General features: G+C 39.4%; 1 protein-coding gene across 1 annotated transcript; it reads left to right on the top strand.

Annotated features, from left to right (window-relative positions):
- Positions 1 to 3,566: 3,566 nt before the first annotated feature.
- Positions 3,567 to 18,128, top strand: LOC143220549 (uncharacterized). Its single transcript, XM_076446169.1, has 7 exons — positions 3,567 to 3,611; positions 12,195 to 12,439; positions 14,967 to 15,160; positions 15,696 to 15,818; positions 15,938 to 16,152; positions 16,466 to 16,849; positions 17,562 to 18,128. Exons 1-7 carry the CDS (start codon positions 3,570 to 3,572, stop codon positions 18,126 to 18,128), a joined length of 1,770 nt encoding a protein of 589 aa, XP_076302284.1. The 5' UTR covers positions 3,567 to 3,569.
- Positions 18,129 to 18,525: the final 397 nt, after the last annotated feature.

Below are 18,525 nucleotides of genomic sequence, written 5' to 3'. Positions count from 1 at the left end.
GGGTAAGCAGGATATGTATGTATATAGGTCAGGCTGCTCTTGTGCCTTCGTTATAATTAGTCAATTAACATTTCCTGTTCGCAGAAGTAGCCCAATTAGAATTTACGAGGTAAAAACATTTTCCTCGAATTGCGTTTAGAACCTCGTTCCTACCCATCTCCGTGTTAGTCCTACCGTTTCTCGTAAATACGTCTTCCACTCACCTTCGACTTCACGTTCGGTTTCAATTCGCGTTTGATAAAGATTCACGATAGGGGAGAAAAAGAAGGAGTTTTTGGAAAAGGAAGTAAATCGTTATCCGTAATACTTTAATCCGCTTCTCTGTTCGTGTAATTTTACGCCACTCTCGCGCCTATCCAGTCCATTTTCACCGGTCGTTTCGGAAGAATAACCATGGAATAACCACGAGTCATTAACCAGGCACTTGTAATTGCTCGGTGCTAACAGAAATCCAAATCGATCGCAACGACTATTTTCTACGTCCGCGAGCGGCGAGATTGCGTTAATTAAATATGCTCGGCGATACGGCATTCTTCATACCTCGCTCGACACGACACGCAACACGCGCGTTCATTCGCCAACCTTACCGACGTTTAACTATTATTCGTAATCTACGACGTGCTCACTTGCGCGTGCAACATAGTAGCGAACTCAACTTTGATTAACGTCCTTCGTACTGCAACGCCGCGCACGGTCCTATTGCAAACTAACATCTAGCTCTTCCTTTTCATCTATTCCATTGCTCTTACGACGCGATGCCTACGTTGTCACTTAGTAATAAAATACGCGATATCTTTCACCGTTTCCATGCTCACTCCTTCTCTCCCAAACGAAAATATATCGCGTCGTTATCTCGCGACAGAACCTCAACAGCGTATCTGTGGCGTTCAAATCGCAAGTTCGCGGTTGCGTTGGGAATAGTAAACACGCGCCGGTGATGAAACGAGAATTAAGTTCCGCAAGGTTGAAAACGAGAATGAGCTCATATCGCGTATGTGATCGATGGATCGTATCGAAACGCGCTGAAAAAGCGGCGAGTGTAAAAAATGGAGCAGCTCGAATCGCGGTTAGTTCGTTTAAACAGCGTTTCCGAAAGGCGAAGTTTGCTCGATTCGTTGGATAAAAACGGCGCCCTTGTCGGAATTAAATTTCATGGGGGAAAAAAGATCGAACGCGTCGGAACTTGGAAGCGAGGAAAGGGAGAGGAAAAAGAGAGAGAGAGAGACGAGGCGTTGGATTTGCCGATTAGTAATCTACTCGGACGAGACAATGCTGGGAGCAGAGTCGTAAAAAAGACGGACTGCTCGTTGTCGGATGATCGTTGATGGAAACGGAGAAAGATAGGGCGAAGTCGGGACGAAGAGGAAATAAATGGCTGGGAGCATCGCGGCAACTGTTCGGTTATTAAGAGAACGAGGCTGTAAGGCGATCGCGGCGAATTGAAACCTTGGCGAAGCGATGCATTTAATCTGGGAAAAAAGGAACGGCAGAGAGCCAATGAGCCGCAAATCGGCTGGCACTCGGCCTCGAGTTAGCTCGAAGCGAAATCGTGACGCGACGCTGGCTAAAAAGTTATTATCGAGTCTCGCGACAATCGTAGAGCTAATCGCCGAATGATCGACCGTTGGCCCATTATACGAACGATTGATGTACACCGCCAAAACATAACGTCAAAATCCATCGGTTTAAGCTACTCGTAAATGGCTTACCGCGAAAACGGACCACAGTCGTCGAGTTTTATGAATGGTTGCGGAGAACAGGTTTCAGTCTGGGTATGCGATCGTTAATTTTATTTTTATCTTGCCATCCTTTTATTTTCCTTTTAATCCTGCCCAGACTATATCGCTTTAACTTGCGTTTAATTTTCCCAGGTATGAAATTGAAATTTGAAATCGATCAACGGTTGTCGAACACAAATCCACCGCGAGTTACCGGCCGTTGAATCATGCGTTTCTTTTACCTACATATTTATCTCTGGCCATTAGAATTACGTGGCAGACAGAAAGAGACGAAGAAAAGATCGGTCTTCCCCGCAATTATCGTTTCCTTTCGTCCATTTATTTCCGTCCGAAGGTGACGCGGATGGCTGGGCGATATATCATCGAAGAGGAAAATACCGGTCACCCTGGCCGATCGTAGGTTTACTGTACGCAAAAGTGGTATTAGAAAGACGATGGAAGAAACGGGGAACTGGCCGGACCGGTAACGTATCGCTTATCGATTCATTAGCGACTTCGTTTCGACTACATCCCAGCCAACAAAGAGGCGCTGCTAAGTGGGTCAGGCACGAACTACAAAACAAACTAGTCGTAACTCCCTCCCACGCTCGATTTTAAGCATCGCTTCTTCTCAGCCGATCGAACACAACGCTCCCGACACCGTCCTATCCCCGCGACCGATCTCTCTCCCGATAAATCCGTGTGTAACAGTTCGGCGATGATTATCGCCGGATAGGTCAATGGCTAATCGAGAATGGGAATAGAAGCTACGAGAATAGGCGAAACTCGTTACGTGGCAGTCGTTTGCCACATTCGTCACTGGCTCATTTCAATGCTTCTTTAACGCGTTGATTGCCGTGGGGTCACCGGTGACCGGCGAGCCGATTCGTAGAAACATATAATTTGGAAAAAAGATAAACGAGTCACGTGCAACCAGTGCCACGGGGTTCATAGGTGACCCCCGTAGCAATTAACGCGTTAACATATTGCGTACAGGTAACGAGATACCTCGTTTTCAGGTTTCTTCCACTCGATCGATGATTTAAGGAATTCAAAATAGACTTTCTCATTACGTTACCAAGGTAATAAAGTTCGTGTTTCAATTTTTAAGGAAACAGCTTTATATCTTATGTGAATATAATACTAAATGCGAATTAAAAAAGTGCATATATGCATCGTGTACGAACGCCGTACGCAATGTATTACATATAGTTACACGTTGTAATTTATTCGTTTCGAATAATAGTTCAACGTTATATGTATCGTATAATAACGAAATTCATCGCGGCGCCATGGGCAACGTTTTAATAGCTGTATCGATGATGCTGCATCGAGAGACGCGAGATTTATTTGTTTCTTAAGCGAGAGAAACACGCGAAATGAAAGAAATACGGCTTAATGTTAAAATTCGTCGCACCGACGGAATGTTTTATAACGATTTTAACGAGTCATGAAAAGGTCAGCGTCGAAGCGTCGTCTATGGAAGAGACAGTAACGAAATCGATCAATCTCGTTTATCTGAAATTGATCGTAAACGTCGCGGATCCTGATTCTACAGAACGGATCGAGCACGCGCACGCTCGAAACCCCATAACCATGATTTCTCCCGGCAAATCAATTTTGCGCTGAGACCTCCTTGGGATTCGAACCGCGACCTGACGGACGGTGTTCAGTTAATTTGCTCGCTAGACCATGGTGGTCGGATAAATTAAAATAGATCCGGCTGCAGGTTCCTTTTCCAGTCAGCTCGCTTGCATACGATTACGACGGATTAAGTTGTACCTTAACGACAAAACGTTCTGTCTTTTTCCAGGAAAGCGTGTCTCATCGTGAGAGGCTGGGACCTCCAGGATGCCAGGGGTGTGCAGGTTGCTACGTATGCTGATCTATATGGTGAGAGATACACCGATTACTATATATACATATCCACGTACGAGGATCTTCCCGTAAGATTGGCAAGCCGATATCAGCGCGAATAAATCCACGCGGATAACATAATTCGGTCAACCTGTATACACAGTCTGTATATGTCTGTGTATAGTCGTTATTTAGACATCGCGATTACGAGTCTGATAAATGGTTATCTACAAGCGGGACGAGTAAAGATGCTCGAACTTCCGGTTCAAAGGCTATCCAATGGCTCAAATAATAAGAAACCAAGCAGCTGTGTAACATACGGCCGAAAGTATGCTACTTTCTCGCATAATGTACCAACGATTATTAAACCTGCTTGAGTGAATAATGAAGGCAAAACGAGGATCAGCCTCTAATGCATACGTTTACACGTAAAGCCTACGCGTCTGGAGAAAACTTCAGCGTATTTTTCTTTCGTGACAATTTTAGAAGTCTCGTTGTAATATCTCGCGATTTATATATTTCACTCCGGCGAATATTTTGCATCCTGATTCGTTTGAATGGGAAAGTTACGCTAACAAAAGGGGTCATGGAAGAGGAACGTTTTAGGACAACTAAAATATTACCAACGCTTGACCTAGAACAAGATTTCACGATATTCCGTGATTAACCGTGTAGTTTGAATATTTTCGGTGATGACGAGAATAAAAATCGCGAAACGAGTGATTTCGCTCGGTTCGATTGGCCGGCACCGTTAAAGACTGGGAAATAAACGCTGGATAGAAATCTGGAATACAATGGAGGAGAGAAATGGATAAGAGGTATGAAACAACGTGCAATATCTTGCCCGATTACTTCGTATCGAGCCAAAGTTTACACACATACGCGTAATTTGCATAGAGCCATTAGACAAGGAGAGTAAGTTATCAGAGTGTGAAGATGAAAAACGTGTTGCGGATACTATTAAATTACATTGGCTCACGCATAGTTGGAATACTTGTACATAATCCTGTAGCCATTACACCGCCAAACGATTCACACGACTCTTCGCACGTTGTCTCTTATCTGCTAGCCATTCCTTTTGTAAGCCAATTAAGCTGCAGAACAGGCCGAACCACGGTCACCAATTCCGATAATGGGCTATAATTTCAGCAAACCGTGTTTGCTGACGCCGCGTTACTCATAGATCCCTTAATTAAAGGCTAACGGGCACGGTAGCCGGACCCTAAAGGTAGCCAAGGTGCCTGCTAGCAAATTAGGAATGAAGCTGAGGAGAGAAACGGCAAAGCTGTTCACCTTCGTGTCCGCGATGATCGTTACGAAATGACGCCTAATGAAAAATTCGTCACAGTTGGATGACAATGCGATGACGCGGCAACAGACGCGACATCTTGCAAGCGGATATTCGTGCCTACTCTAGGTACCGTTACCCGTATCTTACGACCTTCTTTTCCTCCTTTTCCCCTTGCACCTGCTTCCTCTGAAAGTTATTCAGGACCCCTGCACAACCTATTGCCCCCACGACGTTATTGCCTCTGCAGAGTGAAATCTCTTATTGCGGTTTCGCGCAGGAAATGCGTCGTCCTCTCGCGTGCTTGCTCCTTGTAAATTTATGCGCTTCCGTATCCACGTTGCTCGTTCTAGCGGATTTCTATATTCATCCCGGGAAATGCCGCGTGTACTCATCGATGATTTCCTTCCACTTCATCCTACACTACCGCCTGCCCGTGTTGCAATCATTTTCTTGAATTATTCGGCTTTCCTGCCGAGCGGGAAAGGAAAACTTTGCGTTCGAGATAGAACGCGCTGGAAGTAGGCTACTTTGAGAAATCAAAAATAAATTGCCGAGTCGGAGTAAATTGATCAAATTACTGGCAAAGGAAGTATTCATTGCTTATGTGTTATTTAACAATAATTCGTCAAATTGTTATCTCCGTCCTATTTTTAATTTTAAGGTATATTATAGGAAAATTTGCAAATATTTAATTTGTTTCTTAATTTTTGTCAGTAGGTGTATAGGTAATAGAGAAATTGAGAGTATGAGATGATTCGCTATGAAAAAGTAGATGTTATTTTAGGAATTATTGTTTCGAGTCACTCACACTCACACTTTTCTATTTAACTAAATTCTAAAGTTTATGTTAATTATTATCCTAACAATCCAGTATAGTCATTTGTTGACATGAGTATTATCTGATTCGAATATTATGAGAATATTTTAAATAAAAATTTGGTACTAGAAGGTTAAATTTAATAAATTTTATAAGAATTTATTTCATTAAGTGTATATCAGTATTAAATATACTTCAGAATTATTTATTTATATGATAAAGTGAAATAATTTGAGAAAAATGTAATCGAATATCAACAAGTGTCACTTAGGTTATACTGACTTCAATAAACTGCCAAAAACCGAGGAATTGCTTTTTTCTAATAAAACAAATACAAACAGTCACAGAAATTAGATAAATGATAGTAAAATAAAAAATTAAAATATTTCAAAATTTTTTGAAAGAAACTGGAAAAATTCTATGTGTATTATAGAGAATGAATTTTTCTTTAATTATGAGTTATAAATAGATAAATATCTTTTGTTATTTAACATACGTAAAACAAAGTTTTACAAGTTCATTGATCTTATTACTATATAAACAATTCCACATAAAATAGACGCATTTCCTTATTTGCTAAATAGACAAACATTTTATTTTTCATTGCATAAGAAACTTTAATCGATCAATAATTTTATTACAATATTTTCATATCATTTCTCTAATAACCTTTTCCTACTGCAACTACAAAAGTACGAAAAACATTACTCTAAATTTTTACCGTTTTATCCATTCTTTGCTTCTAATTATATTCTTTCTAATTACTTTTCAATTCTAATTACTTCTCTCTGTCTAATTTGTAGTCTCCAATTAATTACACTCAAAAAAACGAAAAAAATAAAGAAACACGTTACTCCACTATAAATAACGCGATAAAGATATGAAAGACAATGTAAGTAATCAAAAATAAATTGAACTAAAGTTTTAACGAACCAATTTAATCGCTAAATATTCTCTAACAAAAATTTAATTCAAACTTGCAGAAACAAGTAGCACCTTTTTGTAAATATTTATGCCATAAATAGACGGCGTAAGTCGAATTCGTTAGCCGAGATTAAAACAAAAGGCAAATAAAGGTAAACCGTTCCCAACAGCGCTCCTAAAAAAAGAATCTTTTTCCTGCCAATCATATCTCAACTGGATTCAATCTCGGATAAAATGACATTGGAATTTCAAAATCGGTTTTTCTGTTAACCTCTAAACAAGTCCTCGAACATATTGTCGATCTATCCATCGGTGATTAACTGCTGTTAGAATAAGTACCGCAAAAAGCTGCATAACCATTCGTCTTTTGCCTTTGTTCGCGGCGCGACAGTACGCAAGTTTTAAAAGAGGAACTTCAAATACAAGCGACCACCGAAGTCTTTATTGGTGCCTACTCAAAAGAACGTGACGCGAAGAAATAGTTGCTCGTCTCGGGCAGAGAGGGAGCACATAAACGAATACAGAGGAAGCTATTTCCGCGTGTCACGAGGAGTACAATCGGGTACACAGAGACGGGCATTAGTATTCGAACGCCAGAAGAGCCGCGATGGGAAACTCACCTACCGGCGTGCCTCACGTTCGAGTAACTCGGAATACCGATACATTCGCTGTTATAACGAACTGCCGTGGAATCGTAAAGCCTATATCCCGCGAATTGCTTCCGCCTATAGCGCATAATATAAATACTGTTTGCCATACATTTCACGTTCGGAAGCATGAACGCATTGTTTCTCCTTGATGGATGACCGAGTAAAGAATATAGACCTCGTGTAACTTTTTATCCTCTTATTTCCACCGCTTTCATTTTGTTATTCCTGATACGAAGAACTTCGTTCTTTGGAAAAGTTTACCGAATTACAAATAGTTTGTAATTGATACTTATTTTACGATGATGTTGGACGCAATGGAAGGTTATATTGATGGATTTACGAGGTTGCGTAATAATTAGTATAGGTAGTATAATTATGTTCGTTCTATTCATTTTTCAATTCTCTATATTTAATTATGATATTAAGAATATTAATTTCAAATTTTTGTTTATTTGTTTGAAACATATTAGTAATATTCCTTTTTTAATTATAAATGTTTTCGCTATATTTATGTTATTAGTTTCACTATTAGCGATATTTGCATTATTGATTTTAATTGATATATTTCCAATATTTCTATTATTAATTTTGCAATTCTAAATATACTTAAAATATTTATATTTTATAATCCTTACGTCTTTAACATTTATACCGAGAATTTTATAATTTTAAATATATTTGCAATATTTATATTGAAAATTTTACAATTACAAATATATTAGCAATATTTGCGTTATTGATTTTGTAATTGATATATTTACAATATTTGTATTATTAATCCTTATATTTACAACATTTATATCATTAATTTTATAATCTAAAATATATTTACGTTATATTAGTAATTTTAGAGTTAAAAATATAGCTAGGATATAACAAAGGTTATCGGAAAAATATTATTCCTTGTAATAGTCAAATGTTCACGTTCCAAAAGTATTTTTCTATTTGTAGTTTTAAAAAATACGATCTTTAAATTTTCTTCGCTCTAATTCTCACAGACGAATACAACGTAATACGGAATATTTATCACGAATTATCGACTTTAATTAAAAAATAGAAAATATGTTCCTCGATAATGGCTTCAGCATAATAAAATAACGAAAAGTACTAATCTGTTTATTAGTAAGGTCATCAACATAAAGAAATCCGGTTTCTAAACATGTGTTCCCTTGTAGATGAATATCTATTCGGTGCTGCAAGCTAATCCATCATTATAATTTCTTACGAATAATAAATGTACTCTAAAAACCATAGTAACGAGAATCAGGATGAATATTCTAATTGAAAAGCATAAATAAATTTTAGTCCTTCCAAAATATAGTATCATATATCATTTTGAATTTTTAAATTAAAACAAATACAGCAATTAATAGTCATTGTATAATTATTTTTAATAATGACAGGTTCTTAAGAATTGATAGTTTATATTACAAATTTATTCTAAATATAAATATAGTTAGATTTTGAAGCAACTATAATATCGGTATTATCAATTGACTATATAAATGTTAATACTAAATTTCATAGTATTATTAGTTAACTTGGTTTCAATTTTTATATTAAAACAAAATCAACAACAAATTCAGGAACAATTCGTCTTAAAAATTTATAACAAAAATAAATATACACATTTAGAGTTGACTATAATATTACTACTGTCAGTTAATTGTACAAATGTTAATACGCTATACCATAATATTATTAGTTAGTTGTATAAATAATTATATTCTATAATTTATAAATTTTCATAGAACTTAGTTTAAAATATTCAAAAAAATGTCGTACTTAATAAAAATATTCGTCGAGCTTAATTTAAAATATGTCAACAATTTTCATCGCTGTAAACAATCTCGCGTTTAAACTACTCGACGAAATTATTCCACTACCACTTTCATTAGCGACTCTGAATGAATCACTCTATATACATACCCGTATACCAGCACAAAATTGCATACGTTTTCTCCCGTGGAGCCTTACAATCGAACACCGATAACAGCGTATGCACGTTCGAAAGCTAACCTGTACCGAGCGACGTCTAACCTATCCAGGCAATTCATTCCCCATGCCATTCATTGTCGTCCATTGTCATTCATTACGCGGTTCTCAACGACATTCCCGAAAGATATCTGAAAGACTGCTTGGTGAAACTATCGATTCTGAATGGAGAATCGAGCACGAACCGAGGCATCGAAGCAAAATGACGCAGAGAGAAAAACGAGGCTCGCTCGCTCGTTCGTTCACGAGAGCACGCAGCGCACACAAGCGCGTAGCCCGCGTATACCAGGTGCGTAATCATTTCTAATGAAACGTTGTCATTTAACAGTGCGATTGTAAGAGCGCAGAACTTGTTTTCACTTGCACGAAAAACGGCGACCGTTAATGCAGCGGTAAAGACGCCTCTCCCGTTACAGCATTGCGCGAGCACGGTATATACGCGGGGAACACCTTCCTTCAAAGATGCTCACTTACGCGTACGTGTCGCTGAGATTTTCTCCGGACTCTGTGGCCCGAGCAACGCCGCGTCTGCCACGCGTTCGAAGTAATACGCCCAAAGCCGTACGCGAAGAATGCAGGCTGAACGTGATTTCTAGAAATCCGCCGCACATACACGCCTAATCTCCCACGGCCTATACGCCTGCGATTTTACCTACCTGTATTCTACGATATCCCGCCGCCACGAATCGCGACACGGTGTTGTTGCATGTGAAAAGTCTTAGATCGCCGTAATGAGAACATCACCGTGTTTCACCGTACTTAATATTCGAATAAGTAAGGATAGATGAGCCACGCGATTGCTTCTATGCACGGAACGTCTATTTACTTATCGTTCACTCGTTCCATGGAATTTACGATCGGGAAAGAATGTCGAGGTTAGACGCGCCGGTAGTAATTTACGATAAACGTAATGGTATAATTATGGCCGGCGAGTGAAAATAAAGATACGAGAAATGGGAAATTATAGATACGAGGGGATAAGTCTCGTTATAGAGGCACTTGTCCAGGAAATGTAGCCGCGGAAAGGTCTCGCGATTTGCGATATTGTACGCGACGAAAGATTTACATCTTGTTCACTGTTCGCTCCGTCGGTAACAGAGATCTCAAAGACGGTAAACTTTTTCGGTCGGTCATAAAGTACACGTTGCACAGCTTGTATTCGTTCTTCCCGCTGTTCATCCCCGGTTGACCTACATGGTAGCGACGGCTTGTAGTAGGTGTATAAACCATCATAACTTCACGGTTCGCGACAGGGTACCACCATGCATAGAACGGTACGCGGAACGAAGGATAGATCGTTGATGTACCCGCGGCTAAATATCCGTTTCGCGCCACTTCAGATGTCTCGGATATTTTACCGTAATTGAGTCTCGCGCAGATATCGTTAGCCTTAATTAAGTAATGGCGTATCGCGAACTTTGAATCTTCCATCGTTTTTATACCACTCGGTTATTCAATCTTTTATTTCCACTTTTATTCGACTTTGATTGCGATCTTAATACGTGCAAGGATGTATAGCGCCTCGACAAGATATTCTACAGAGAGGAGCTCTTCTTATTAATACGATACACGTAGAATAACAGATATTTAGTTTAGTGTATAATTAATTTGCGTTAATATTTTCACGATATCGCATTCCACGGTTTCTCGATAAATATTAATAATTTTTAATAATATTTTGACGAGAATCGTATAGAAATTTTTAATTCGAATTTTTCTCATTCGTAACAACATTTGCAAAATTTTACCGAATAAGTAACGTTTACAATATCGCTTTATCTAGTCTCGGAGCATCACTGACATTGTAAAAGTTTCATAACGGTTATGCATCTAGGTAACTATACCGCAACTCTTACCGTTCTATTATTCAATCAAATTTCTTAAGCAAGGTACCTCGTCGTTAAAAATTTTATTTCGTGTAATTTACCGTTTAGCTAATTGTTTTTTTCAGATCACACAGTATAAACGTTTCGTAAGACTTATCGATAGTTTATAGAAAATATAACTGTTGTAAATTCCTCGTCTTACCATAAAGGATATTAATACCCGGAACGTGAAAATAATTATGAGCGGTCATTAAGTTGGACTGTACGGGTATTTAAGTAATTAAATGTTTATTATATCCAATTTAAGATGAAGGAATAAGAGTATATAACACAGATACACGTGGTTGAGTTAATAAATCTAACTCCAAATTAACGCTTTTACAGGAAGCTTAATAAGTGAATTTATATGCACATTTAAAATAATTTTCAACAAATTAATCGATAAAACATCATTTCCTCTCTTTTGGTGAATTTTCAAGAAACGAATTTAACAAGTCCTACTACCACGAACTGTTAGTAATTATAACTCTGTAACAATACATAGTAATGCTATCGTTAGGCTACGATAACACTGTAATAATATTATAATGGTACTGTAATAATAACTGGTATAATGCTATAATAACTCTACCATAACGCTATAATAATATGATATCACAATAAGATGTCTTTATAACGAGGCTCGTTGATCTATTATTACTTTATTCTGTATACTAGAAAGTTATCGATTATCACCCGTTTATATTAATAATATCAAACTACTTACCTACAACTCCACAGATTCGAATGATCGGTGCCTTTGCAACGCGTAAATACATATAACCAACACCGCGGAACTACCCTTTATAATTTCGCATCTGCCGGATTAACGATATTCAACTGAAGGGTACTTCCGTCAGATACAGATCTAAACCGCAGAGGGTCGGTACATTTGCAATAAATTTCGATACAATGGCCCTGCGAGCCCCAACGGCAGCGTGCTCGAGGAACTTTCGAGGTGTTCAGCCGAACGATATTCATAGAAGGCATTCACGGTAGTCGCAGAGCGTATTGCAGTGAGAAAGGAAAAGAGGTCGTGGAGTTCAAGGTATAAAAACGTATTCGTTGAATGCACAGGTGGTTGGCTTGAAGAGCGTTGGTAGCAGCAGCGACATTTGGCCGCTGGAAAGACCAGAGGGAATGCCAGCCATACAGTCCCTTGAAGTGATGTGCGGAAAGGATCACATGGACGTGCATCTCTCGTTCTCCCAACCCTTTGAGGGCATCGTCTCGTCCAAGGGCCAACACGCCGATCCGCGATGCGTCTACGTTCCACCGTCCACCGGCCAGACTTTCTTCTCCTTTCGGATAGCCTACGCGAGGTAAGGCCCGTACATTTTTCGTTTCTCCATCGAACCGTGTCTAACCGCGCACTCGTCTTTACCGCCAAGTTCTCTCCGCGCTCGCGCCTCGATTACAGGATTTAAGACGTGTAGAAACGTTAATTCCCGAGATCGATTATAGCGGCACGGTTTACCTCCACGGAGAATTGTTAACTTACGACTTCGAGTGGAACTTACGTAGCGCCGCGCGCGAACCGGCTCGTAGCTACGATAAACGATAATTGGATGAACGATCACGGGTAACTGACAGTTTTTCGACCGGTAATTAATTCGCTCCGATGGAGATTCCTTATTTAACATGAGAATTTTTAATGTTTTAGAGAAATTGTACCTACAGATTGGTGGTATATTTGACATGGTGGTATGTAGGTTGTTAAATTTAAGTAATGTGAGAATATTATTGACGCTGAGTAAGATAAAATAAAAGTTATAGTTATGGGGAAATGTTGGACTTGACGCGAAAATGCGAAGCATTGGAATTTTCAAATTTAGTTGATATAATATCGGTAAATTTTATGGTAATATGACAGTTTTATGAGGATGTTGTCGCTTGGTAAGATACAGAAAAAATTATATTTCTCGAATGTTATATGAATATTTAATATCCGTAAATTTTACAGTAATGCAATAGTTGTTTGAAAATATCACTATCGTAAAGTAAAGTAAAAATATATATATAAATATTATATTTGACACGAAGGTGTGAAAAATTGAAATGTCAAATTTAGTTAATATAATATCGGTAAATTATGTGATATAGGAAATTATTATGAATTATTATTATGAAAATATTATATTTCTCGAGTATTATATGAATATTATATCTAATATCGGTAAATTCTATGGTAATATGATAGTCCTATAGGAATAGGTATCGTTTGTAAGATAAAATAGAAATCATAGATATAGATAAATATTATATTTGACACGAGGATGTAAAGAATCGATGTTGTTAAATTTAAATAATGCAATATTGGGAAATTCTGTAATAATATAAAGGTACTACGAAAATATCGTTGTCGTTCAATCCAATAAACGGAAAATAGATGATATCTACGAATACATATTATATTTGCCAGAAATATTTAGTTAATGCATTGCTAAAACGATATTCAGTTTGGATTTTGTTCGTTTGATGATACCAAGTCATATGTGCATGCGTAGTTTTACGAAACAATGGTCGTTGTTCGGTACAATAAAGTAAAAATTAAAATTATAGGTTGTGTGAAGTACAAAATGAAGATCATAGCTATCGATTAATATTGTACTCGGTACCACGAAAAATTAAAACGCAACGTGCAAATGTTTCAATAGCTAATGTATTAGTAGACATTGCTATTCAGCCTTTGTATATCTGATCGCAGATGCAGTGCTAACTAGATACGTGGGCGTATGGAAACGGTTATCATTCAGTTCCATAAAGTAAAAATTACATCTATGGTTAGATGTTGTATTTATGACAACGAAAAATTGAAACGTTGAAGCTAAACGTTTTGATGGTTATTATATTAGTAAATTGGCGTTTAGTCTAGAGTTTATTCGCCTGATCTACTGTTTCCTAACGATTTTCAAATCACATATTATCTGAACATGTCAAACATTTAGATGTTTCTTTCTTAACATAAATTAATTGTAATTAATACCTCCGGGGAAGTATAACGTAAATAAATATTTTGAACGAAAAGATAGAAGTTTGTCAAACTGCTTTTAATTTCGATATAAATTTTACATTATCGATTACATGACCAAATAATTTTAATGACACGTTAACGCGCAACAGTTTCTCGTTGAACGCGACCATTGAATATAAAGAAATATGCAAACATTTCAAACAACTGTTCTTACTTTTTGGACCACTTTTAATTTTTTCTAGACATATAAGCAACAAAACTAACGATATTCAAAAGATATTCACGTTGGGAAACACTGGTCTAATCGTAAATACGGTACCAAGTCAGATATGCATGAATAATTCTACGAGAATACCGTTGTACGGAAGAACAAAGTAAAAATCACGGCTGTTAATAAATTTCGCGTCTTGTATGTAGATAGGAAAAATTGAATTGTCAAGTTTAAAATATTACCACGATTAATGCATCCGTAAATTAGTATTCAGTTTGGATTTGGTCTATCCATGCATGAACAGTTTTACGAGGGTATCATCGTTCGGTACGACAAAGTAGAAGTCCTAACTACCTATAAATATGATTTTTGGCATAGGAACGTGGAAAATCGAAGTACGAGATGAAGTACTAAAATATTACTGCAATTAACGCATCGGTAAATTATCAGCGAGTCTAAACTCGGCGCGTCTATGCACGAACAGTCCTAGGAGAATCCCGTTGCTCAGTGGGAGAAAATAAAAATGATAGCCGTCTTTAAACATTACGTTTAGCGTGAAAGTATGAAAAATTGAAGCGTTAAGCTTAAAATATTTCGACAGTTAACGTATTATAACGTATTGGTAAATTAATATTCAGCCTGGATGTTGTTCGTCTGATCGCAGATGCGGTACCAAACCAGATATGCATGGACAGTTCTACGAGAATACCGTTGTCGTTCAGTACGACAAAGATTTACTCGAGGTCTGGGACGAGGCCAAACGACTGCGATGCGAATGGTTCAACGATTACGAAAAGACCGCTTCGAAACCGCCGATGGTCATCGCAGATCTTGACGTAATACAGTTAGACTTCAGAGGTATAGCTTTTTATCTTACGCACGAACATACACACACATACACACACGAACACACACGCGTATCCGTATTTACCATATCAGCGGCTCTTAACGATCTCCAAATTTCTCGGCATTCGTCCAAACACCGGCGTAATAAATCTTATCAGCCCGATCTCGATATCTCGATACACAACCGGTATGCTAATTTCGGGAGCGTTTAAGATTCGATCGGCCGCCGGAAAGTTGAATCGAGTCGGAGTTGAGGCGAGATTGGAACCACGCACGCGGGTCTACGGACACGTAGCTGATAGGAGGAACGAGGATCCTGCCGTGCAAAGAGTTTAATACGAGGTAAATGGTGGGAGCGTGCACGATAACTCGTGTAGCAGCGGTTGACCACAGGTAGAACCGCAGCCGCGCCGCTTAACTTCACTTTATGCGACACGTATAAATCGCACCTGGCACCTTGTGCCTAGAGAGAGTGGCCAACGGACTGGCTCTCCGGCCAGTGAGACCGAAGGACAAATACAAGTATGCTATTTTATCGGTATTGCAGGCGACAACGTGGATTGTTGGATGGAAATTCAACACGGCAAGGGACCATGGGCACCTCCGGTTTCTGGAATAGTACCACTCGGCTCTACCCTCACCCTGGTCGTCGCCATAAACGATTATCGAGGTAACGAGCGAACGCGAATCGCGCAACTTCGCGAACGTTTCGTTTTCGCCAATAATTCGGCATAGCCGAGGAATACTTGGATATTCGTTAATATCAATTTGCTAATTAATTATACACAGGGGAATTCGACATGCGCGTGAAGTCGTGCGTGGCCTCTGACGGTGGTGGACACACGATACAGCTGAGCGACGAGTTCGGATGCGTACTCAGGCCGAAGATGATCAGTCGATTCTTGAAAGCGCGGGGCTCGGACGATCGGGCAACGGTCATCACTTACGCCTTCTTCCACGCGTTCAAGTTCCCGGACGCGTTGAGCGTGCACATCAAGTGCAAGGTAAACCATGTTGGGTAATATACAGCGGATAAAACGAGCTGCAATCGAATAGGAGATTAGCAGCGACTGGAAATGTTATTGCACGCGGTCAAAGGGGTACTCTGGTACGCGTTCTGTTAGCTCGGAGAGGTGTTCGCGAAAGTAAAGAGCAAATATTTAGGATCAAACATCTAAAAGTGCGGCTTAGCGAATTTACTCGGTAAATGAACGTTAAATGACTCGACTGTTCGTTATGCAAATTTGTATTTAGAAGAGAAAGAAAGGATGACTGAGAGGGACATCAAAGCGATATGTTGTTTTGATCAATGTCAAGGTTGAGATCTGTCGTCACGGATGTTTGGATCACTGTCAGCTCAGCGGATCGGTCGGCCACTACATTCAAGAACGCAAGGATCAGATACGACCGCAGTACCCGCAGACCACAGCGCCGCCCACCGTTCACAACGATGACGACAACAGTGCCGACAAGAATAACGAAAACATCGGAGGTGGAGCCGAGCAGGCCGATGGTTCCCTTTACGACGACATCATTCAAGATGGTGACGAGATGACCTCGATAGGGGGTCACTTCTTGGGGGTCGAAAAGTCCGTGCCTAAAGCACAAGCGCAGACAAGTAACCGGCTACCGGCGCCAGTAGTCGAGACACCTAACGAGGAAGTTCATTTGGACGACGCTGATCTTTCCAGGCCATTCGTAGTAAATACTTTTCATTACCTATCTTATTATTTATTTACGTAATCTTATCTTTTTCGTGCTCTGAAATAAAACTAAAAAAATAGGAATCGATCGATAATCTATAAAGCCATCGTGTGCCTCGTGATCTATACGAGATACACTCGGTGGTGATTCGCTCGTTATTGGACTCAAAGGTACAATGCTGTCTTTGAGTCCATAGTATATACTTTTCGCTATTTATCTTATTATTTATTTCTTACTTGTTATTCTCGACGAAACACACTCGGTTTTCACGCGTAATCTTATCTTTTCCATGCTTTAAAATAAAACTAAAGAAAAAAAGAAATCAATCGTAGTTCATTCGCTCGTTAGTGAACTCAAAGGTACAAAGTTAGGACACTGTCTTTGAATCTATTCGTAGTAAATACTTTTCGTTACTTATTTTATTATTTTTTACTTCTAAATTTCGACAAAACCGACTCGGTTTTCACGTGTAACCTTATCTTTTCCGTACTTTAAAATAAAACTAAAGAAAAAAAAAAGGAATCGATCGTTGGTGATTCGTTAATGAACTCAAAGATACAAAAACATGACGCTGTTTTTGAGTCCAGTAGCATGGTATAATAGTAATTATTGGAGAAATTCGAGCGATTCCTTTTGCTAGACGGAAAGATATAGAAAGAATGGGAATTTGTAGCGGAGCTGGTACTAAAATTTGTACGCTTGTCTTCAGGATCCACCGCGGGTGACGCGATACGAGAGCGAGCAAGACCAATTCCCACACGGTCCCCGGAATCTCGAGGGAGAGAGCGGCGCGATACCAGTGACACCTCTCTCGTCTCCGAATGGCAGACGAAAGAGATCGGTCGTGGTGTCGGATAGGAAAATCCGTAGCGCGGACGTCGGTGTGAGCGGTTTGTACGAGGTGATCTCGGAAGCTGATCTAGCCTTTAGCCCGGACACTCACGCAGAAGCAGTAACGGTCTTTCAAGGTAGAATACGCGAGGAAGTAGTTTATGGTATCTGCCTGCCCATGCCCGGTTTCAGCGCGCTGTTTATCGTCGTGGCGCTTTCTGCAGTCATTTCCGCGCTTGTCGCCGGCGCGATGTTGCATCGATTGCAAGCGCAACGCGAGGCGGCCGACAGCAGAAAGAACAATAGAGCGGTGCACTCGACCAACGGCTGGCTGCCTTACGGGTTGCTGCGCGTACGGTGCACAACGAGACCAGCTCATCCGGAACAAATTCAACAAAAACAAACGAATCCAGTCGCCACGAGTCCCTCGGTCGAGAGAGGTTGACGATTCGTGACTTTTGTGTCGCTAGTGGGACGCGGCTGTGTACGCTCCGCGAAAGACAATGTGCAATAATACGCTGTACAAAGTATTTTAAGTGCGTCAAATCACGTGCGACAGTTTCTTCTTACTCGGAATGATTCCGAGACGATCGTGTTCCCTTCCAGACCATTCACCGGGTGTGCTTTCAAATCGAGCCAACCTCTGTCACAGACCTTTTCCTTCTTCCTCTTCTTCTTCTTCTTCTTTTATTTCTTCTCCATGAAGAATCCTGCAAACGAAAGCATTGCTAAATGATTATTTTCGAGAGGCAATTATTGGTATTGGGTAAGTAAGGAGCATAATCACGCACAGTATATTCGCTATAGAATGAATTTAATGAAATTCGCAAGAAGGGTAATGG

The sequence above is a fragment of the Lasioglossum baleicum genome, unplaced genomic scaffold (assembly GCF_051020765.1).
Source record: "Lasioglossum baleicum unplaced genomic scaffold, iyLasBale1 scaffold1181, whole genome shotgun sequence".
NCBI lineage: Eukaryota > Metazoa > Arthropoda > Insecta > Hymenoptera > Halictidae > Lasioglossum > Lasioglossum baleicum.
Note: the sequence above shows the minus strand (reverse complement) of the source record. Positions and strands in the feature narration are given on the sequence as shown.

What these genes read in the sequence shown, in the direction of transcription:
- LOC143220549 (XM_076446169.1), top strand. Translation starts at nt 3,570, where the DNA reads ATGCCAGGGGTGTGCAGGTTGCTACGTATGCTGATCTATATG. An exon ending in TACGTATGCTGATCTATATG is followed by an intron (nt 3,612 to 12,194) that starts GTGAGAGATACA and finishes TTGAATGCACAG; the next exon opens with GTGGTTGGCTTGAAGAGCGT. An exon ending in ATCTTTCCAGGCCATTCGTA is followed by an intron (nt 16,850 to 17,561) that starts GTAAATACTTTT and finishes GCTTGTCTTCAG; the next exon opens with GATCCACCGCGGGTGACGCG.